The sequence below is a fragment of the Cucurbita moschata genome, unplaced genomic scaffold (genome assembly GCF_002738365.1).
Source record: "Cucurbita moschata cultivar Rifu unplaced genomic scaffold, Cmos_1.0 Cmo_Scf00045, whole genome shotgun sequence".
NCBI classification, from domain to species: Eukaryota; Viridiplantae; Streptophyta; class Magnoliopsida; order Cucurbitales; family Cucurbitaceae; genus Cucurbita; species Cucurbita moschata.
Window position 1 is genome coordinate 1,385,400 of NW_019268561.1, and position 23,327 is coordinate 1,408,726.

Consider the following 23,327-nt stretch of genomic DNA (forward strand, 5'->3'; position numbering starts at 1 on the left):
ATCCAAATTTCGTATAAAAATGTGTTAATTACTTTGATTCGAGAGTTCTTGCTTCAACAAAAACTTGGATTGTTGGGCTGAGATTAGGGTTGCCTTTATCGTACTAAAACTAGCTAGCTACCCTAATAATCCCTGTGAGGCACTATCAAAGATAAGGGAGTGGTCTTGGCTTTGATCATAGTACTAATTTAGGTATAGTCTAGGGTGCTCGTATGCTACGTGATACTTAAGCTTAATCTATTTAGGCTTTCTAGCGATTCCTACAAATCCATCCGGTCCTACTTAAGTCTAGCATGTATCCTGCGGCCTTATTCTACTCCAAAACATCATATAGGATACTAATGTCATAAATTAACAATAATCATGATCAATCATGCTAACAAAATAAAACAGACACAACCGTTCATTTTAAACCTACATGTTATCAGTATTACGAAGTCAAGTGACAGTAAAAAATGGTTGGGAGTACAATACCTTCCCGAAAAAAAAAAAATTCAAGAGAAGAGAAGAAATAATGGTGTAGTTTTAATACAACTTTCAAAAATTTCAATGCACCTCCCCCTTTATCGAGGCTCAGACTCCTTTTCTTGTGAAGTCCTTTGTTCTACATTTGAGGATTCTATTGGCATGATTAAGTTTAAGGGCATAACTCTGATACCATGTTAGATGAACATGACTATCTACAATGGTATGATATTGTCCACTTTGAATATAAGTGCTCATGACTTTGTTTTGGACTTCCTCACCAGGTCTCATTCCAATGAAAATAATATTTTTTTTATTATATACTCATGATCATTCACTGAATTAGCTGACGTGCTGCTTTCATTCAACTTGTGGTACTAACAAGTCTATAGTAAAAGTATTTTAAAACATTAAAAACATTGAGATGTTTTTCAATCTTTTTTAAAGTAAAAAAAATAAGGTTGATAGTATTTTTTTTAAACATTTTTTTTTTTTGGAACTTTTTTTAATTTAAAGATATTTTAATATTTTAATTTTTTTTATTATTATTATTATTTTTGTGTGAAAGTTTCAATATAATTGAAACAAAAAAAAATGCAAAATTTAAGAGAATTTTTTATTAAGAAATTAAATGTTTATTTTTTTTATGGAGGACACGTGGCGGTCTTGCTTTCCACCAAAAGTGGAAGGAAACAGCCTTCACTCATCTCAACTGCTGGTATCTGTCTATTTGGCCATTGGAGAAGAACAGATAAGGAGTTTTCCGGCGACAATCGAGCTCCTAAAATGGCCGTTCTTCATGCTTCCGCCTCCCTCTCTCTCGCCATACGCGGTACTCTCTTCATCTCTCTCACACTTTCTCCATTTCGTTCTTCCGTTCTGTGATTGTTGAATATCCATCGATTCATAAAACACACGAACACAATGTTGCAGATGCTTCCTTCGCAAGATCAGCCCCAAAACCCTTTCCACTTCGCAGAGGTCACCTCCCGAATTTATACCGATTCGGAACCACGTTTGCTACTGGCTCTCCACTTGGTACTTACAGAGTTTTATTCTTTCTATTCTCAGTCTAATTCGAATGTTTCTGCTTGATGTGTTCATGATTTTTATCGATTAGTACGTTTTTTCATTTCAATCTTCATTTCAAGTTCCAATTTCAAGCATACAATGGAGCATGAATATTGAACTACCCTAATATAATATCAGAATGAAGTCTGATTGTTCTAGAATATTGTGGTTATCTTGTTTCTTGCTTATTATAAGCTGTGACGGTGAAATTGAATTCCATTCTAAGATGAAGAGTTATGATTATTCTTAGCTAGAATTGCAATATTAGGGAAGTGGAGCTGTTTAGAAAAATAGTATAATAATTGAAAATTTTTCTTGGAAATGTTAGGGAAAACTGACACGGTATATACCACTTTGGGTATATGTTCTCGTGGCTTTATTTTTTATTTCACTTAAAAGGCGTCGTATCAATAGAGATATTGTCCCTCGTTTATGTATCCGTTATTGATCGTCCCTTGCCTATGTAGGACTTTGTTTGTCTTCCTCAATATTATGGCTAGACTTTATGAAGTATCGGCTAATGGTTTTTCTTGTTCCCAGTGATAAGCAAGCCAAGTGGTCAAACGAAGCGTGCAATGAAACCAAATTCTGTTTCTATAAGATGTGAGCAAAGTAGCCAAGAGAGTAATAATTTGGATGTTTGGCTTGGGCGGCTAGCAATGGTAGGATTTGCAATTGCAATAAGTGTTGAAATAGCAACAGGCAAAGGTCTTTTGGAGGTATGGCCTTTCTAATTACAGAATTCGAGTCTTGTTACTTAGATTGCTGATAGTTGAAAGAAATTTGTTTTATGGATTTCTGGACCTTTCGGAATCTGGAATTTGGCATATCTAATTCAAAACACCTTATTGTTAATAAGATAATAGCTCCACTCCCTAATTATGTGGACAGAAGTATCTTGTACCACCGGGAGTATTCCATTTAAAGTGTTGAGTTGCACTAAAGATGGCTCTATTTGGAATGTATTCCACTTGGCAGCTGCAAACTCAACTTTCTGATTGGCCTGTCTTTTTTCAAGTGAATTAGAGAGGCGGATCTGATTGGTACGCTATTTGCCGATCATTCTTTTCGTGCGAGTGCCATGAAATGGGCGAAGTTTTTTCTTGTAACTCTGCCATTTATATTCCCAGACACTTGTCTCACTGATTTTGGTTTGCTAAAGAAGTGACATGAATCATTCTAAGTTGATTATGCGTATATGTGTGAGATCTCACATCGATTGGAGAGAGGAACGAACCATTCCTTATAGGGGTGTGGAAACCTCTCTAGTAGACGCGTTTTAAAACTTTAGGGGAAGCCTAGAAGAGAAAGCCCAAAGAAGACAATATCGGCTAGTAGTGGGTTTGGACTGTTTCAAATGGTATCAGAGACAGACACTGGGTGGTGTGCCAGCGAGGACGCTAGCCCTCAAGGGGGTGGAGAAATCTCTCCCTAGCAGATGTGTTTTAAAACCGTGAGACTGACGGTGATAGGTAATGGGCTAAAACAGACACTATCTGCTAATAGCGGGCTTAGACCGTTACAATATGCTTGATTCATTTTGGCCCAATATAAAAGTGGCCGTCTAATTTTTGTAGGCCGGGCTGCTCTTTCAAGTAGTTTACTTTGTTCAGTTAGAGGACTTCCATTATCTTAAGACTTAAACCTCGGTTTTCTTCTAGCGTCTTGTAATACAAGTTTCATACGAGACACATGAAGCAATTAACAGAAACCTTACCAGAATCATTGTTTTCATGATGCAGAATTTTGGAGTAACGGCTCCCCTGCCTAGTGCAGCATTGGGAGTCACCGCATTGGTTGGCATATTGACAGCAGTTTTCATCTTTCAATCAGCTTCCAAAAACTGAACACGTCTAAGATTTTCACTGCACATTGGCTGTAAAGTTTGTAATCCTGAAAGATATTTGCTTGATAATTCATTTTCATTCGTTCTAATACTCTAGATTGTGAACAATGATCAACTAAATTGGAGTGTTCGACTCAAAACACTTGTGTTTTTGTTGTGGACAGCGGTGATAGAGGGAGAGTCTGTGAAGCCTGCAATTAGCTACATCCAATTCTCAGTGAGGTAGAGCACTCAACTTTTCTTTTTCTCTCTTTCTTTTTGAGTTCTGTGTAGCACTGAAATACCTTCACAGAGTTTAAGTTTAGTTGTGTGATGATAATCATAAGATAATCACTATCCATGACAGTATAATGAATGATGGATTATGTAAAATATTGTTTGTACACTGAGTTCTAAGAGGAAAAATTTAAGATATTTTTTTATTAGGTAAGAGGAGTGATTATTGAGAATATTTGCTAAAACCATCGCAACTAAATAGTTGATGGTAAAAATTATCTATTTATAATTAATAGGAGAATAAGTTGTTACTATTCTTTCAATTAGATATTCATCCGAGTTTCATGTATAAGAGTTGAAACTTTTCGTCCTCCATAACAAATCTAGGGTTTTTTTAACGATTAATGTCGTAGCTTGAGTAGTTGGTGGTTAATTATCTCTCTATAGCAAATCTAGGATTTTTGTCATCAGAGTTTTAGGTATAAGAGTTGAAATTTTTCGTCCTCTATAGCAAATCTAAGGTTTTTTTTAACAATCAATGCCGTAGCTTGAGTAGTTGGTGGTTAATTATCTCTCTGTAGCAAATCTAGAGTTTTCGTCATCAGAATTTCATGTATAAGAGTTGAACCTTTTCGTCCTCTATAGCAAATCTAGAGTTTTCTAACGATCAATGTCGTAGCTTGAGTTAGTGGTTAATTATCTCTCTCGAGCATCCGATTCCTTCTTTTGACGTAGGAGTTACCTTTTATAGGCCATTAAGGGCTGGGATTTTTGTCAAAGTTAGTGTGAGAATCTAATGGTAACAACTCAACTTTTGGCACTCATACTAATTGGAGACGTCACTTCAAACCCAAGGTTCGAATTATAAAACAATGAAAATATGCTAAAAGACACTTCAATAAAACCATGCACAAGGTACCCTTTCAAAAGAAACTTTTAAAAATATGTAATTTAATTAATAGTTCAACAACATAAAATTAAATCAAAAGGCACAAACCCTCTAGTTCTCCAACACCATTTAAATCATTTATATAACTAAAAGTATAAACATATATGATAATGAGAACCTAAAAATTTAGAAGATTCCTCATGATCAACTTCATCATTCTACTCGTCATTCCCATGTCACGACCTTGCTCTTATCTAAAATTAATTTTAGAGACAAGTTGAGTATTAAAAATGTCTAGGAACACACTCCCTTATTGAGACTAAACATGCAAACTTTATACGACTAATCAAACGAAATCGAAGAACTCTAATGGTTAATTACCCAAAACATAGAGAGAGCAATCTATCTGCCCTACAAAAACAACTCCATTTCTCACAATGATCATTAGTAGTTAGTTATTCAAAAAATACAACGTGTAACCCTTACCACAGTCATCACATTTATCAATCATAACATACATACATTAGGTCTCAAAGCATTTATATTCGTGACCAATAATTGCATTTATATTCATAATCAATAATGCATCAACCCTACTAGAAATAAAACGTATCCAAACAAAAATCCCACTATTGTCCTGGGCAAGAAGTTGATTACTCAACAAGCCTGAAACTAGTGTGGGTTCACATATATATTCCATCCCACACCAAAGCATGACAAATCATAATGATGAAACCCAACTTGAGTTGATACTTCATCACAATCTCAATAATTAAACTGCCTGTGTGGAAGTTATACCAAAATTAAGCCTTAGTGTGGGTCTTTCAAGCTTCTTATGCCTGCCTCTTAAAACCATGCTGCTCGGCTTGTTAATATCACAATACTCACAATTGAAAAAATTAATATTCTAACAAGATAATCACATAGGCTAGATATCTTAATTTATAGTGATTTATGCACTGCCCGTTCTTTGATTTGTACGAGCGAGAGTGAATTTTGTAGTTGGTTTAATAAGCCTATCATATTGAACACTACTCCATTGTGGGAAATAGTTACACTCCTTGTTAAAACCAATTAAGATGAGATTAGAAGATTCTTTATAAAGTTCTTTACTTTGTTTGGGATTTTTTGGGATGAAAAACTTAGAGAGGGGTGACAAGTAGTTATAATAGAGTCGACAATATAGACCACACATTGTGATCTTCTTGATTTATTTGTTCATGCAATTATTGAGTTTGACCCTACTATTCTAGTGATGATTTTTAACACTCCCTCAGCACTAGTATTCGTTCGTCATACCATGTTGAGGTGACAGCGAAAACCCTTATATTTGCCTGTATTCAACCCCTTTTGTAAACAAGTTTGCCACTTGGTTATCCATCTTCTTCTTCCTTCATGACTTTCTCTCTTATATAATGGTAGTGCACCTGTATATGCTTTGTTCTAGCATGAAATGCCAGATTTTTTGTTGGGTGAACGGCAGATTGGTTGTTGCAATGAAATGGTATCAGATGGTCAACTCTGTAGTGCAAATCCTTTATTAAGAGTTTCAACCACTTACTTTCTTAAGTTGCTCCAACGGCTGCTTTGTACTCCACTTTTGTAGTTGACAGTAATACTGTTAGTTGTCTGTTGCTACACTAAAAAATTATTCCCGAACCGAGCTTTAACATATACCCAATGGTTGATCTTCGAGTATCAACTTATGACGCCAATTAAATTCTTAAATTGGTTAGTTCATGTGACCTCCCAGTCCAACTCTACGTGCAAGAAAGCATTTCTCACATCCATCTGCTGTAGTTTCCAATTTTCACTTGCTACTATTGCTAGCAAGACCCTTACATAGTAATCTTCGTCACTAGACTAAACTTTTCGTCATAGTCTAGTCCATATTTTTTTAGAGAATCCTTGAGTTACAATTTGAATCTTGTATCTCTCGATTGATCCATTTGGAGGACGCTTTATTGTGTAAACCCATTTACAATAGATGGGTTTGACATCTCATAGTCATGACACTAGATTCCATGTTTGATTTTGCTCTAAGATTATAATTTCTTCCTCCGTCACCTTTTGGCAAGCTGAGTTTTGTGACGCTTCTTTATACGTCTCTAGCTCTTGAACTTTGTCTACTATAATAGTTACATTGGCACACTTTGGATTTGGCTTTTGGATTCTTTCTAACCATCTAAGTTGTTCAGGTGTTGTTTCTTTTTCATCGGGTTCGCTTGGTTGAATCACATGTTGCTCACCAGTATCAATGTAATTTGGATTTTCAAGAGCGTCGACCAAATATGTGTAGTTTGTACCCCCGTCGTAGAATTTTTTTCAATGTTGTTCGAGTCTTGTAAAAATTTCTTCTGGTTGTCAATCATGTGGTTTAAGCATCCTGAATCAACAATCCAATTATCCTCATAATTGGTATGCTTTCTCATCGTTCTCATGGTTGCTAGCTCGTCTTCTTCTAAGGTACATAGTACCTCTGCATCCCACTCATTTTCTCTCCTTTTTGAAGGTTGTCACATTACCTTCGACAGATTTTTTTTATTGGATCAACAATCTTTAGACTTGTGGCTCTTCTTTCAGCAATTGTAGCAAATGCCTTCAAATATCTTCCTTTGAGAATTCTTGTTGTCGTCCTGCCAAGCTCTAGTAAAAGTAGATGAATAATTCTATTGAGTTCTGATTTTGGGATATAAACAATGAAACCTAAATAGTTGTTCATGAGAGAGAATTAATGATACTAAGGTGCAGAATGTAATTAAAGGGGTAAAACAAACCTTTAACCCAACTGTCATTATAAACAACTCTTAAAGAATTTGATTGCATAGAGGTTACGAACAAATCTTAAAGAATTTGCTTTCATAGCGGTTACGAACAACTCAAGGTTTTTAAAACGCGTCTAATAGGGAGAAGTTTTCACACCCTTGTAAAGAATGTTTCGTTCTCCTCTCCAATTGACGTGGGATCTCACAATCGACCCTCCTTCAAGACCCAGCATCCTCGCTGACACTCATTCCTCTCTCCAATTGATGTGGGGTCTCACAATCCACCCCCTTTAGGGCTCAGCATCCTCGCTGGCACACCACCCTGTGTCCACCTCCCTTTCAGGGCTCAGCATCTTCACTGGCACACTACGTGTCTGGCTCTGATACCATTTGTAACAGTTCAAGTCCACCACTACCAAATATTGTCCTCTTTGAGATTTCCCTTTCAGATGGTTTTTAAAACGCGTCTGCTAAGGAGGGGTTTCCACACCCTTGTAAAAAATGTTTCGTTTCCCTCTCCAATCGATGTGGGATCTCACAATCTATTCTCCTTCGGGGCTCAATGTCCCAACTAGCATTCATTTCTCTCTCCAATCAATATGGGATCTCACAACCATAATTGTCCATTCATACCTACCCTAAAACATGAAAGTCATAATTTTAATCTTAACTAGTGTAGGTGTGCTACTAGGTAACATCTTGCAAAACCAACTAAGCTACATACGTGGTGACACCATTAATATTTGAGGTCAACTAAGCTACATACGTGGGTCAGTCAGAGATGACATCATTAATATTTGAGGTAGTTGGTGATCTTCTAGAGTTTCATCACAGTAGCATCATAAACAAAAGGGAGAACACTGTTCGTGAATTAAGCTAAATATGTGGGCCAACCATAAATGAACTCATCTCTACTAGCAATAGTTGATAGCTCTCAAACTACCTTGATACTGAAAGAAACTTGCAAAACGTGAAAATAGTATGTTACTTTCCTTATAACATATGGAAATTCTAATCAAACTCTAACATCATACTAAAAAAATTAGTACTATTCAAAACATACTTAAAATTAGAGGAATTCTATTAGTTTAAACTTATCGACACGCAAGGCTCATAAATCATGAAGAAGTTTGGAGGCCAATGCAATTGTGACAAACGCTTTCCCACGATGAAATTGAAGCAAATCATTCAAGCTTGAGTATAAACCTACCTCACATCGAACGATTTTCTTTGGTGAAACTAAATCGAACTTGTCAAGTTTGATTGCAACCCACCATGCGATGAATTCTTCTCTACCTTGAAACCAAACTAAACTAATCAGAACTAAACGTAACATACCCTCGTGATTAAATCAGCCCAAACCAGACAAAACTCTTACCAACAATGCGCAACTACCAATATAACCTATCATCGGGTTATTACTCCCTTTCAAACGCAGACGATGGAGAAAAATGTTAGATTTCTTAACGAAAGCAACATCGTTTATGCTTGATGTATATATATTTTTAAAGTTGGATATTTTTATTAATACAAAGTTTAGAGATATTTTTATTAATTTAAGGTCGAGTTATCCATTAACAAAAAAATAAATAAATAAATAAGGAAATATTTTATTATGAAACATTTATTTAGGAGCATTGGTGGTGGACAGAAGCATGTGCGTCGTAATCTGAACAAATCTCTCTCCCACTTTTGTGTATAAAAAACATACAATAATTTGGTCCTCACCAACCAATTCAATTTAATGTCCATTTTTATTTCCCTAACTAATTAAATTATTCGAATATTTTGCTTTCTTTTTTTATTCCAATATTCTTATTCGTGCGTTCAGTAATTAATAATTCTTAATATCATTAAAAAAAAATTTAAACTATATGCTGATGTCTTTACCGGCAATATCGTGAACACTTGTTAATTTCAGTTCAATATATATGGTTCGCTTTGACCCGTTACGTATTGTTGTTAGCCTTATGGTTAGGAAGAAGTTTCTACACCCTTATAAGGAATATTTCGTTCTCCTCACCAATTGATGTGAGATCTCACAATCCCCTCCCCCCTCTAGGGCCTAATGTCTTCGCTGGCGTACTGCTCGGTGTCTGGGTTTGATACCATTTGTAACAATTCAAACCCGCCACTAACCGATATTATCTATCTGCTTTGGCCTTACGTATCGCTGTCAACCTCACAGTTTTAAAAGCGTCTGTTAAAGAGAGGTTTCCACTTCCCCTCTTAAAGTTCTTACATGGGTTGTACCTATTCCGATAAATTTTGGGTTGGTTGGGTTCAACTGGACTAAATTCGATAAAGTTCACAACCCAAGTATCGTTTTTCTGGTTGAGTTGGATTATGGAGTTATTCTTTTTAATTATTAAAAAATCTTATTTATTTAGATTGATGAGTGAAATCTCAAAAAGCTTAAATATCAAATATTCAGAAGTGACAAGACATCACTAACACGGATTACAAACATCAAATATTCTTAATTTTCGTAATAATCTTAAAATTATGGTACGGTAGAGTTGGGTTTTAACTCTTTTTCCAGGTTGCTCAAGTTGACTCGATAAAAATAATATCAATCAATAAAACAACCCGAATTTTCGATTTTTCAAAACTTCAACCAACCCAAATTAAAAAATTTCGAACCTTTATGATTTGGGTTAGGTAGTCTGAGTTAATGGGTTCTCGAGTCATATGAACATCCCTAATTAATGTCAAGGTGAGTATTATCTAAGAATAATTTACATCTACACTCGGTCAAGAGGTTAGAGGTTCGAATCTCTCACTTAAATAACCTAAATACTGTTGAACAAAAAGAAGTTACGAGCGAGATTAGATAATCAAGTTAGACATATATGCCAATAAATCAACTTTACACATCAACCTAATTTAAGGTTTAAAATGTAATTAAATTTGATTGAAGTGTTCATTAATATAAGTTAATAGATCATAAATAATGATTTATTGACCAATTAAAGTTGAATTAGGGTTTAATTTATCCAATATTTCTAAACTATTATAAAATCAACCTAATCTTGGTCCCTTTACCAAGAACACTTACAAAATGTTTTAAATACTAAAATAATAAATTAATTAGTATTGAAGATTAGGTATTTATATCAATAATGCATGTAAATATTATTAAAAAAAATAAAAACTTTGTAATAAAAATAGTGTTTGTGCCATGCATATTTGAATATTTAATATTTGGTTTGTTAATAATAATAATCAAGAGCTAGCTAGCTAGGACAACTGTTTCCCAATGTATGGTGATTTAACTATTTAAATAATTATAGCTCCTAAATATAAAATAATTAAAAATATATTTTGGTTCGTTTAAAAAAAAAATAGGTCTGGAAATAGAGTGTTCGTATAATCTGATAACTCGACCAACTCAGACTATCCAATTTAAACTATAAAGATTGTCGGGCTGGGTTAGTTTTTTTTTTTTTTTCGATTTGGGTTTGGCCGAATTTTCAGAAAGACAAAAACTCGAATTGATTTGCGAGTTGACAGTTTTTTTTGTCGGGTCAACCTGACCAACCTAAAAAAAGTTATAATCCAACCCTACTTTTTTAAGAATATTTGACGGGTAAATATTTGATATTTGAGTTTTATGAAATTTTAGTTATTAATGTAAGGATAAAATATATTTTTTAAAAATAATTTTAAAAAACAACCTTAATAGCGGGATCTTTTCAAACTCAACTCGAAAATAGAGAGTTGGGTTTGGTTGTGAATTCTATCTGTGATGCTCGAGTCACCATTGACTCGAAATTTCGAATTTGGTTCAAAAGATTTTTTTGAGCCGAAATAATATACTCGACCTAGTTTCAAATACTATTTGAAAAGGCAATAAATTCAAAGCTCCAGCTGGATTATTCCATCTTTTAAAAAGTTTTTTAACTCAATTTTTAAAATTAATTTAAATAAAATAAAGAATTAAAAAAAAAAAAAAAAGTAAAGGGGTGTTGAATAAGTTTGACTAATACAAGCCCCTTTCACATAGGTGGGCCAAAAGTAGAAATACAGAAAAAATATGGGAAAAATTAGAATAAATTAATATTATTAATTGTGTTTTTTTAAAAAATTACTTTATAATTACGTAATGATATGCTTATAATTAATGATGTAATTATATACTTATGACGTAACCCTTTAATTTTATTTTAAAAAAAACCAACTCTTTACCATCTCTCAAATTTATAAATCTATTAATTAATTAAAATTTTAAATTATCTCGTCAATCTTATTAGTTGGTGTCTCCACTAGCTATAGAGCGAAGTATGATATTCAACTAAGAGTTGTCAGCAGCAACTACAATATACTGTCTAAAGGATGAAGGCAGAAAAACAAGCACTAAAATGAAGAAGGTTAGTCTGAAAGAGCGGGATATGACAAGATAGTTAGACTGAAGGGAAGGAAGTCCTGTCCGACAACTATGGGCTCGTTGTTGACAAAGAGGAGTCAACTAGCGATGACAGCTTCTGAAAGAGTGAGTGAACCATGTAGATTTGAACGTATCTAATTTACATAGGAATTAATAAGAGAGATCATAAAATGGTCAAATGGGAAGAGAAGATTGATATCATATGTGTGTAAAAGTCTTGTGAGGACTGACAGTGCGACCCACACTGACATTGATGAGGGATCCGAAGTCACCTCTCCACTTTCTTCTTGGTGGTAGTGTCCATCACAATTACAACATGGTCAGTTTACTAATAGAAAGGGAAAGATTCGAACTTTTGAAGTTGTTACAAAAACAAAATGAAACTCAAGACCGATGGAGACTCGAATCTAGACTGTCTCTGTGGCCAAATTGATCTAGATTTCATCCTCGACCAACAGCTAGTTATTGTTAGAAAAAGAATGAAGAACTAGGGTGAATATAAAAATACTCGATAAGTAGCCTGTTAACTAAGGTACTATATATTATTATCATTCATACTTGCAATGTTCATGAAAATTCATTCTCTTGATCGTGTGGGTCGAGTTCTTAAGTTACTTGTACCTAAGTCCTCCATGTGATCGTCACCCCTCTCTAGGTGAGTGTACAGAGCGTGAGTCCTACATGAAAGGCCGTGTCCGTTCCCACACACAATATATAGTCAATCTGGGTCCCACGTACCCATGTGGTCCCTCATTCATCTCAAGGAAAATCTACAAAGCATGAGCTCAATATGGAAACAGATGTCCATTTCCACACTTGATACTTAGTCATAAATCTTAAATTTGACACTTCTCTAACTAGACCAATTTAGGTCACATGGTCGATACGAAATCATGAAGCTACAAACCTAGTCACGCATCACACTAATCAAGAGCTCACGACATACAAAAAGCTCGCCTTTATGTGAGGGGACACTAAAATGGAACTTCGACCGGATACATATATTCAATCTTGCCACTGAAATGTCAGGTAGATTTCCAGTAAGATGATGTTGGGTGTGACATTGCACATGAAAGACCTTGTCTCTGAGTAAAAATAAGGTCGAGTCGAATGACTTGACCTAGTGCAGAGGCAAGTCGGTTGTGTCACAGATGATTGAACATGCACATGGACGGTGTGTGTGGTTGAACAAGCTTGAATTCCCCAATGTTCAGTTGGCGAAGACATACCTCACTTAAGGTCCAACAAAACTACAAATCAGAGCGAAAAATAACTATAGGGTTTGGGTTCCCTTCAAGACTGATTGTGAGCGTGTCAAGATTACGACGCCGCTAACCCACGTAAAAAAAACTTACCTTCATGTTTAATCGAAACCTAAACAAATGAAGATGTATCACATTTAACATATTTTTTAGTTTTGAAACCCACTTATAATTTATAATTTAGAGTAGAAATTCAATAAAATAATTAAAAATTTTAAAAGTTTAAATAATGAATAAATACATTATTGGTCAAAACACTAAATTTATTATTATTATTATTTAGAGTACATTATAAAAATAAAATAAAAATAAAAAACTATACAAAGCCCAAAGCACATTTTATTATGTCGCCGAGATTCATCGTAAAATGCAAAAAATAATAAAAAAATAAAAACTATATAATTAATTTAATGGCCGACATGTCGGATTTCAGGTCATCGGTTTTCCTTTTCCCCTCCCGCTTCCGTACGCTTCCTTGCAAACAGCGTTCGGCTTCTGCGACGGAGCGCACAGCTGAGACGACTGTGGACATCCCTGCAGACAATTATCCCCCAAGCTACCGGAGACCGGATCGCCGCCGAAGAAGAACTCCGCCGGCGGCTTCCCCGTCAGAAAGTTCCCATCCAAGTACAACCTCTTCATCGTCTTCATCTGGCTGAACTCCAATGGGATCGTCCCACGTAACCGATTGTACCGGAGCGACAGCGCCGACAGCGCCGGATAGCTCGCGAAATTCACCGGTACGTTCCCCTCGATTCTATTGAACCCCAAATCGACGGCGACGAGGTCACTACCCGTAGCGGCAGCAGGGGAGATCTCGACACGCGTCAGGCTGTTATTAGCCAAATTAATCTGCTGGACGGATGGGAGGAGGAAGAACCAAGCCGGCAAGGTTCCGGCGAGCGAGTTTTCACTGAGTTCGATGACCTCCAATTGAGTCGACTCGACAAAAGACGATTTCTCCAAATACCCAGAAAGGGAATTTCGTTTTAAAGCGAGTTCGAGTAAGTTCGGCGGGAGTTTTGGAACGGAGCCGGTGAGTCGATTGAAGCTGAGATCGAGGCGTCGTAAAGCAGAGAGGAAAACCAGAGATTTGGGGAGATTTCCGGCGAGGGAATTGTGAGAGAGATCCAAGGATTCGAGGGATTTAAGGTTGGAAATTGAAGGTGGGATCACTCCGGTGAAGGAATTGGAACGGAGAATGAGGATTTGGAGATTGGGGAGAGAGGAAATGGCAGAGGGGATGAGACCGGAGAAGGAGTTGTCGGCGAGGTCGAGAACGGTCAATTGAGTGAGGCGAGAGAGAAGTGGGGAGAGAGTGCCGGAATAGCCGGCGGGATCGAGGGTGAGTTGGGTTATGCGAGTGGCGGCGGGGTTGCAGAGGAGGCCGCAGGAGAAGGAGGTGCGGCGGGGGAGGGCGCAGGGATCGACGGAGAAATTCCAGGAGGCGAGACAGGACCAAGGGGGGATGGAAGAGGGTTTGACGGCGGATTTGAAGGCTTTGAGGGCGGAGAGATCGGAGGGGGAGGTGAGAGAATGAGCGAGTGAGGAGAGAGAGAGGAGGAGGAGGAGGAGGAGAGAGAAGATTGTCATGGCGGAGCGGTGGGGTTAAGAAATGGGTTTTGAATTGCGAAGAGGAAGGGGAAGGGGAAGGGGAAGGCATTCATTTGAAGTGGACATTGGGAGTGGAAGTTGAGGCCATCTTGCAAGCTGCGCTAACAGATATTTTATTCCATTACTTCTATTCAATTGGGGTCCCACTCACACCCTCTCTTTTTTTTCTTTTTTTTTCTTTTATTTACATCCAAATTTATACGTTACCAGTGTACATTCAACCTGACAACCCAGACCAACTTAACCCGAACTATAAGGGTTGGATTGGATTGGATTAGCATTTCGGATAAGATTGTGTTCATTTTTTCTGAACCCGAACTGAATCCGTTCATTTCGAGTTCGTGAGACAAAACCTAATAAACTATATAAAATATATTAAGAATTCTGTGAGTACTTCTAGCCGATCTAAGAGACTCACGTCTTAATTTCACGACAATTAAATACATGTTTTTGTTTATTTTATTATTTTTAAATTTTTTTTCTAATTTATTTGTTCAGTTTCTTTTATATATATATATATAGGTTTCTTCTTAAAATTTTATTTATTTATTTAATATTATTTTATTATTTTATTATTTTTAATTTCTGTCTTGAGTTTCTTTTATATTATATATATATTTTAATAATATTTTAATATTTCATGCTATTATAAAACACATTAAAATACATTAACATATAATCATTAATACATTTTATATTATTTTTAAATGATTATTCACACATTTTATACTATTTTTAAATATATTTAAATATATAGTTTATTATATAATACAAATAATTATTTAATTTAAGAATATGGTTACTATGAGTTACATTAATCATTTGTTGAGGAAAAATAAAATATGTACCATTAATGGTATAAACTCGATCAAAAAAGTTCTGTGCATTTGTAGAATAAATAGCTCTAACTTTCGAGAAGAAACCAAATAGAATCGAATGAACAAAGAAAAACAACCAATTGAGAGAATCGGGATAAGTTGGTTAAATTAATGAGTTCTCACTTCAATTCTTCTTGAAATTTGCTGAAACTTGTTCCATTGAACAGTAAATTAGATCTTGACGTGAAGGAACCAACTTCAACCAAAGCATAGAACACGTGAGTTGAGGACGAAACTAGACCACTAGAGCTAGCTACACGAGTGTTTATTCACGGTTTTTCCCCAATTTTTATTGTTTTAAATACGATTTTTTAAAATCTATTTTTATCGATATATATATGTCTTAATTTTGATATATACATATGTAAAAAGTGATTAGGCAAGGTGGGACGAGATTTTAGTGAGGTTGGGGTGGAGATGGGAGCAGAGATGAGGACCCGTTTAGTTAACAAGGAGAAATCTCTTCCTGCTCCTTCCCTCAAATTATAAGATTATTATCATAGCAACCCGATGTTCTAGATTATGGAATAAGATAAGACATTTTCAAACAAAACTTTACAAAGAAAAATCGAGATCTAAATCACATACCCGAAGTAAAAAAGTAAGATATCACAAACCAAAAGACAACCTATGCAAAGACTACTCAATTCTTACGTTCATATCTTGAGAAATGGTGAATATTGAAAATATTTAATAAGAAACATACACGTTGGGAATAGATATGCATACACATGCAGAGTAAGATATTGCAAATCAAATGGACCCGTTTTATTTTCAGAGTGGGTCACTCGCTCATAATCTACTCTAGATTAGGACCGTCTGACTAGACCTTAACCAACACATAAAAACCGTGATCATTTGACTTATATGTCTGTGATTAGCTCCCATCCAAAGCTCCCATGAACATACCATCCACGTATTAATCTCATACATACGTATCTATCAATTTTAAAAATCAAAATATTTAGCATCCAAGAGGAATTCCTTACTCGATTGTGTAACAACTCTAGATTTCTAGTAATCTAGGTTGCTGTCGTCATCATAATCTATGCTCTTATGCGGAATTAAACATTTAAAACTTCGTCTTAAAATTTTAACTTTAACTTAAAATACTGTCATGGACTTACATGTTCGAAAGTGTATTTAAAACAAGATAAATACAATAATATATAAAGCTAGTAAAACATTAAATGTCAAACACACTATCCTAACCTAAGTCTAAGAAAAAACAATACTACTATCTTATGCATGTGTCACGGTCTCTGATTGTGATGTCAAAGTCAGCGGTACAAGTAACACACAACTTGATTATTTTAAGAAACTACTCAGTAAGTGACACCGCTATTGGGGTCAAGGAATGCAAACACATGCAATTTATGACCTAGGGGACCTATCGTTAAAACCATCATAGGGGTGGCCCTCCAGTTCGAATAAAATTGGATGTGTAGTACTTCCCTACACGACCCACACATGCAAGCGTGGATCCCCAAGCAGTTCGCACCCCCCTAGACCCATCATAGTCGAGCTAGTTGTTCGTAGCGACGTCCGGAAGTCAGTAGACATCTGAGTGTCATGAGAGACACGATCACCATCATCATCTAATGTACGTGGCCGTACTCATCATCATAAAAGGGTAAGTAGCCCGATGTATATGTACATGCATAATGCACGACATTTGTATAGTTTGTCATTTTTAAAACATCTTTGTGACACAACCCTTAGTTTTGTCCACATATTACTTTAAATAATATGCATGCATTGGTCTTTATAGGTTCATCATCATTAACATTAACTAGAGTTGTTTCCTAGGAAAATCATCGTCACAATGCGTCATAACATTTAAAACATGCATTTCATCTTAATATGAAATAACGTCATATTAAGGAATCTCATAATCTTACCTCTTATATCATCATACAATATCATATTATATCATATGACATCATCATATCATTCAACCACGTCATCATACGTCATACGTCATACATCTTACATCATTATCAAATAATACAGTCACGATCCGCAGATTGGGTCGACGGTCAGGTTGCGAAGCTGGCCGAAGGTTACCGTGCTGTAGGTGGGGCGAAGTGACTAGGCTGGTGGATAATTGGATTGGGTTGACGCAAGCGAATTCTCCAGATTGGATCTAATCTGGCCTGGTGGACTCTTCTTCTTTACTCGACAGACGAAAAGTCTCAGATCTTGTTTCTCTCTCTTCTCGAGAAAATAGTGAATTCTATCTCGTAAAATTATATTCTCGACTCCTTATTTGGTTAAGTCACCAAAATGTTAGACATATTGAATCTATTACAAAAATTATTCTCACCCGTATAAATCAAAGGATAAACCCTCATTGACCAGAGTTTATAACTAAGTCCCGCGTGATTTAGATCAAATCACGCAGGATCATTTTATAAAATATTAGTCTTCTTAATTATCACATTTATAGAGATAAATTAAATATTTAATGGTCCAGTCTTATATGAACATGTTATATAGAATTCCGCCACTCACATGTATTCACGTGAATGATTTGAATCAAATCATTTGTAAAAATTACAAAATTGGTTGTATCAATAGTGTCATGGACCCTTTAGATTATTACGTTAACACGATCCCCATGCATGTCAACTTCATACTGTTCAAGATTACATTGATAAAATTAAATTTTTTTATACAAAGAATAATATTAAATTGTAATTCAAATAATCAAATTATATTAATTAAATAATTAATTACGAGACTTTAGAGCATATGATATCCTATAAAACTTTAATCTTCTCAATTAACAGATTTATAAAAAAAAAGATTAAATATTTTGTGGTCTAATCTTATACAAGCTCATTGCATAGGATACCCTCATTCACATGAGACATGGTCACGTTACCTGCTCCTTCGCTTCTAAGAGTGAAGGCTACTCTCACAGACCAATACGAGTCATTCCAGGAGGTCACTTAACATAAAATTACTTTAGACAAAGCACACTTAACCATGAAGTTCCTATGATTGAGCCACCGAAAATGAAGATACACCTTATTGGTTAAATAATAACTTTCGTTTCTTTAAAGTCTTTCTGAGTCATCCTATCCTCTAGATTGTTTTTCGTTCAAATGTGATATCAGTTCATTCATATACTCATCGTTTACTCGGGTATTACATAGGCACCATAGTTTGTACCGTTGGGATATATTAATTGTAGTTCCAACCCTAGAAGGGCTCCTCCCGGATTATTTTATTACTCACTCAAGCTTCATATTTTCTTTTCTCGACAACTTATACATAGGAAGTAAGCAACAAGAACATTCTTACTAACCAAGAATCTCTTATTTTGAAAAAGTTCTGACCAATCTTTTGAAATTTTGGTAGCTCAGGCGTTTTATTGTCCTTACTTCTAACTGTCCTATGCATGCACGTAGTAACGTATATACTAGTCTTAGCTAAAAGCTGGGTCGTTACAACAGAGAATAGATGCGAGAGTTAAAAGAGTATTAAAAAAAAAAAAAAAAAACTCTTAGGGTCTACTAAAGGTCAAAGGTATTATGCGCTCGATTACTCTCTAGCTGGCTTTCATTATAACGGGATTTTTAAGGTTAAGACTATAATACCCTCGATTACTCTTTCAACTACTTTTCGTCATAATTTAACATTGTCTAAATGTTTTTAAACGCTCGGTTTTAAGTTAGGTCTAAAACTTTTAAAATTCATGAATATATGGGTATTATTTACATTTTTTATTTATTGATATAATATATTACCATAAGTGATAAATTAATAGATGAATTAAATAAAAGTGGCTAAAATAGAATTACTTGAAAATATTTTATAGTTTGTAAATGATTATATGCTCTCATTAGAAGAATCTAACCCTTTTCTCCGCCACTTTATCCTCTTCAACTTCAAATTATTGTTGAAGAATTGAAAAATCAGAATCCTTCTCCACCAAATTCCTCCATACCTCTGCCGATCATGGATCTCCGATTACCTTTTCTCCTCTTCCTTTTCTTGCAGGCCGTTTCCGGCCTCCTCCTCGCCGCTGCGTCCAACGTTGCCTACCCCTCCGTCGTCGATACTGGAGTCGGTGATTGCTCAGTTTCCGACGGCGGCGATGGCAGCCTCACTCCTATCCGTCGAGAAGTTTACGATAATGGACGAATCATTGACATTAGTCATCGGTTTACTGTGGATATGCCGTCTTGGGAATCTGACGAAGGGCTTGGCCAGTTTCTGTGGCTTCCGAAGAGCATGAAGAATGGTTCGCTTGCTAATAACTCTGAAATGAAGCTTCCGGCTCACACTGGCACGCACGTCGATGCGCCTGGTCATGTTTTTGATCATTACTTTGATGCGGGATTCGATGTTGACACACTCGACTTGGGAGTCCTCAATGGTATTGATTCTCTACTAATCTTTGGTTTTCTTCGGTGTGGTTTTGTTGAACTTTTTGAATTTGTGGCTTTGATTCCATGGATCTATTTTAAACTGAAGCCTGTTATTTAAGTTCATACTCTTGGGGTTTGCTGATTGTCTCATGTGCTTGTTTCTTCAGGTCCTGGACTGTTGGTTGACGTTCCAAGGGATAAGAACATTACTGGTACGCATTGCAAGCGTTCTTCATTACTTTTCTTGCTTGTTTTTTTGTATGTTTATCACTAATTTAGCTTTACACGGCATCTTCAATGTCTGCAGATATGTATGTTCCCTAACTCTAACCCATCTGGTAGACCATGTGGATATATTTTGCAATTTTTTCTAAATTACGTTCTATCTACCAAGTAATACATAATCCAAAAACAAGAAATGGATGAGTCTTGATATTTATTTTGTAAGAAACGAACAATTCTTAAATGGGCGTTTAAACAATTTTTGGTTTTTTGTTGTTGCAGCTGAAGTCATGAAGTCTTTGAACATTCCCAAAGGAGTGCGCCGTGTACTCTTCAGAACATTAAATACTGACAGGTAAAAAATTTGTGAACAGAACTTTCAGTTCGTCACTTGAAAACAAAAATAATAAAAAATGGAAGCCTTAAGCTGTTGATGAATTATGATATATCTTGTTTGGTAAAGTAATTTATACTTTTATTTGAAGGTATTTGTTCTTCGAGGTTTTCATTTCATGGGCTTGTTATGTGGACGTGGTTCTTTTGTTCGTATTTCGAGCATCCAAATATGTATTTCTGAACTTCCAATGTTATTGTCTAGTTATCTAATCTTCTGCTTTGTTAGTCCTGATATTTGTTTTTATTTGTTTCATTATGAATCAATTTTGAACCCATAAAACCATGTTCATGTCATGTCTTTCTGATTTCTAATGTCTGAAAAGTATGACAGATCTATTAAGGCAACAGATTCTTAATCCTTACTTTCACGGGTTTGCCTATTTACCAGTTTTTCTCATATAGACTGTTGCAGTATCTTGTCACTACATGCAATTTCGTTTAGTTCAAACTGGAAGTGTGAGGGGAGGGGTGGGATCTACCAATATGTATCATAAACTGTACAGTCCAGATCATGTAATGAAGAAAATCTTCCATTCTTGAACAAAAAAAAAAAAAAAAACTTCACTTTGATCCATGCCAATGCAGAGGTCTCATGTGGAAAAAGGAGTTTGACACGAGCTATGTTGGATTTATGAAGGATGGAGCAAAATGGCTTGTAGACAACACTGATATCAAACTAGTTGGTGAGAGAACGGTTACTCCTGTTCATTTTGAAGTCAAATTCATATTTTTCTGAAAGCTCAATGATTCAACTAACGGCTCCTTCTATCATGCAGGAATTGACTACTTATCAGTTGCTGCCTTTGATGATCTTATTCCGTCTCATCTCGAATTTTTAGAAGGCAGGGTAAGGATTCTTTTGTTCTTTTTTTTTTTTTTTTTTTTTTTCTGTACTAGAGACTATATGTAGTTGTTCTTGTTCGGGGATCTTTCTTTTCCGAACCAATTTCAAAGAGTCTTCGATTTCTTTCTGACTGCTTGATTCAGAATTGGAATGCAAATTTTTTTTAGATAGTTTTTCTATGTAAAAATTGAAGTATACTTACTCTGTAATGAATGTGTACATATAAATTAATTACCTAGAATTTTAATCAAAGTTATGCTCTAGTGATTGCTAATGACAATTGCCTTTTCATCTTATGAGTCATCTTTTATCTAATACTTGCTATAATTGTGAAATTGCATTGGTTTATGAACTAGAGATCGAAAAAAATCCTATTGTCTAGTCAACTATAGTATGTATCTCTTTCCCCTGTCCCTTTCCCTTTGAAGTTAAAGTCAAAGATAGACACGATGAAGGGTCACTCCCACCCTGCCCCTATCACAACTCGTTTGGGAAGCTTCAATTGATGTTCTTCTAAGGCATCTTTTATAACAGCCCAAGCTAGCAGATATTGTACTCTTTGCTAGAGCTAGCAGATACTATTTGTAACAGTCCAAGCCCACCGCTAGTAGATATTTTCCTCTTTGGGTTTTTCCTTTCGGGCTTTCCCACAAGGTTTTTAAAACGCACCTACTGGGAACAGGTTTCTATAACCTCTACAACTGATGTGGGATCTCACAATTCACCTTCTTGGGGGCCTAGCGTCCTCGCACACCACTTGGTGCTGCTTTGTTAGGGAGAGGTTTTTATACCCTTTCCAACTAACGTGGGATCTCACAATCCACTCCCTTCGTGGCCCAGCGAGTCCTCGCTGACACTTGTTTCTCTCTCCAATCGACGTAGGATCTCACATCTTTTATTGTAGCCATCAGCATTTGCCTTTCTATATCTTTGTCATCAGGTGTACAGCATATTATTATTGACAACTGCTCATAAAGATCATGGCTTTCCTGCACCATCTATGGCTTCCTTTAGAGATACTGAGTAGTGAACAAGGCAAGATTAACACAAACACTAACACCATCTTTTGCTTCAGGAAACCATTCTTGTCGAAGGCTTAAAGCTTGATGGCGTCCAGCCGGGATTATATTCGATTCATTGCTTACCTCTTAGGTTGCTTGGCGCCGAGGGGTCGCCAATCAGATGCATTCTAATCAAGTAGGAAGTGAGTTCCATTCTGTTGGAGTTCTGGTCAAGGAGGGGGGAGTAGGATTACAACATTGTGCTATTTGATAGGCTTTCTAAGTTGATAGATTTACATTCAAATAAAGTGGAAATATCATCATTCTCAGATAATCAAGTTATAAGTGCGGAGACTGTTATATTATGTTGGTAGTTCCAGAGATGAAGATGACATTATTTCTGAACCATTGTTAAAGGTATTGATAAAATGATGCAAGCTTGTGCCATAGTTGGATATTAATAACCCTTTTACTCTAAATATCGTATAGATTTAGGGGAAAAGCTTATAAACTCATCACATGGGCAGGATTTTATGAGTTGAATTATTGTCGGATTTGAACCATCATGTTACCTCGTCCATCTTGTTCGAGTACAATTTTTTTTCGACGTTGCTGTAAGATAAATTTCCGAGCATTTTTCAAATGATGTTATCATCATTTAACTTGGTCCACTTGGTCCAAATGAGATTTCAAAAGGTTAGATGTTGGTTTTTTTCAACTTTAATAATTAATTTCATTAGGGTAACTTACATTCTTAAAATGGTAAATTTTAGCATTAAACCTAAAAAAAAAGTAAATTTCAATGATAGGTAAATAAATATAAAATTGTTATGATTAATTATGATGAATAAAATAAATATGTTATCAAATTTTGCATATTTTCTTTTTGTTTATTATTTATACATTTTAAATAATTGTTTAAAGTGCTGTGTGCTTTCAATTCAATTTCTATTTGTTTACTAAATTATTTGTAATGAGTTGTAATTCTTTTTTTAAGGGGGAAAAAAAAAACCATTATGATCTTATTTTTAAATAGGTAAGATTAGCAAAAAAAAAAAAAAAAAAAAAAAAAAAAAAAAAAAAAAAAAAAAA

At 35.4% G+C, this 23,327-nt stretch overlaps 3 protein-coding genes across 7 annotated transcripts; 2 read left to right on the plus strand and 1 right to left on the minus strand.

The window, feature by feature from the left end:
* Positions 1-1,151: 1,151 nt before the first annotated feature.
* LOC111434475 (stress enhanced protein 1, chloroplastic) lies at positions 1,152-6,918 on the plus strand. 4 transcript variants are annotated; one of them, XR_002708952.1, is made up of 6 exons: positions 1,152-1,297; positions 1,399-1,503; positions 2,077-2,255; positions 3,279-3,419; positions 3,547-3,604; positions 6,686-6,918. XR_002708952.1 is itself a non-coding variant. In XM_023071883.1 (5 exons), the coding sequence occupies exons 1-4, from the start codon at positions 1,252-1,254 to the stop codon at positions 3,381-3,383; spliced, it is 435 nt and encodes a 144-aa protein (XP_022927651.1). In that variant the 5' UTR covers positions 1,152-1,251; the 3' UTR covers positions 3,384-3,419; positions 3,547-3,806. The 4 variants fall into 4 exon arrangements, 2 of the variants coding, with proteins under 2 accessions (XP_022927651.1, XP_022927652.1); XR_002708953.1 differs by having other exon boundaries at positions 3,279-3,414; XM_023071883.1 differs by lacking the exon at positions 6,686-6,918 and having other exon boundaries at positions 3,547-3,806.
* A 6,281-nt stretch (positions 6,919-13,199) lies between these two features.
* On the minus strand, positions 13,200-14,604 carry LOC111434675 (probable LRR receptor-like serine/threonine-protein kinase IRK). The gene has a single exon (XM_023072145.1). The coding sequence runs from the start codon at positions 14,492-14,494 to the stop codon at positions 13,331-13,333; it is 1,164 nt and encodes a 387-aa protein (XP_022927913.1). The 5' UTR covers positions 14,495-14,604; the 3' UTR covers positions 13,200-13,330.
* A 4,627-nt stretch (positions 14,605-19,231) lies between these two features.
* LOC111434658 (kynurenine formamidase-like) lies at positions 19,232-22,813 on the plus strand. 2 transcript variants are annotated; one of them, XR_002708981.1, is made up of 7 exons: positions 19,232-19,780; positions 19,940-19,984; positions 20,277-20,349; positions 20,976-21,073; positions 21,167-21,237; positions 22,310-22,513; positions 22,683-22,813. XR_002708981.1 is itself a non-coding variant. In XM_023072127.1 (6 exons), the coding sequence occupies exons 1-6, from the start codon at positions 19,360-19,362 to the stop codon at positions 22,433-22,435; spliced, it is 834 nt and encodes a 277-aa protein (XP_022927895.1). In that variant the 5' UTR covers positions 19,232-19,359; the 3' UTR covers positions 22,436-22,682. The 2 variants fall into 2 exon arrangements, 1 of the variants encoding a protein (XP_022927895.1); XM_023072127.1 differs by lacking the exon at positions 22,683-22,813 and having other exon boundaries at positions 22,310-22,682.
* Positions 22,814-23,327: the final 514 nt, after the last annotated feature.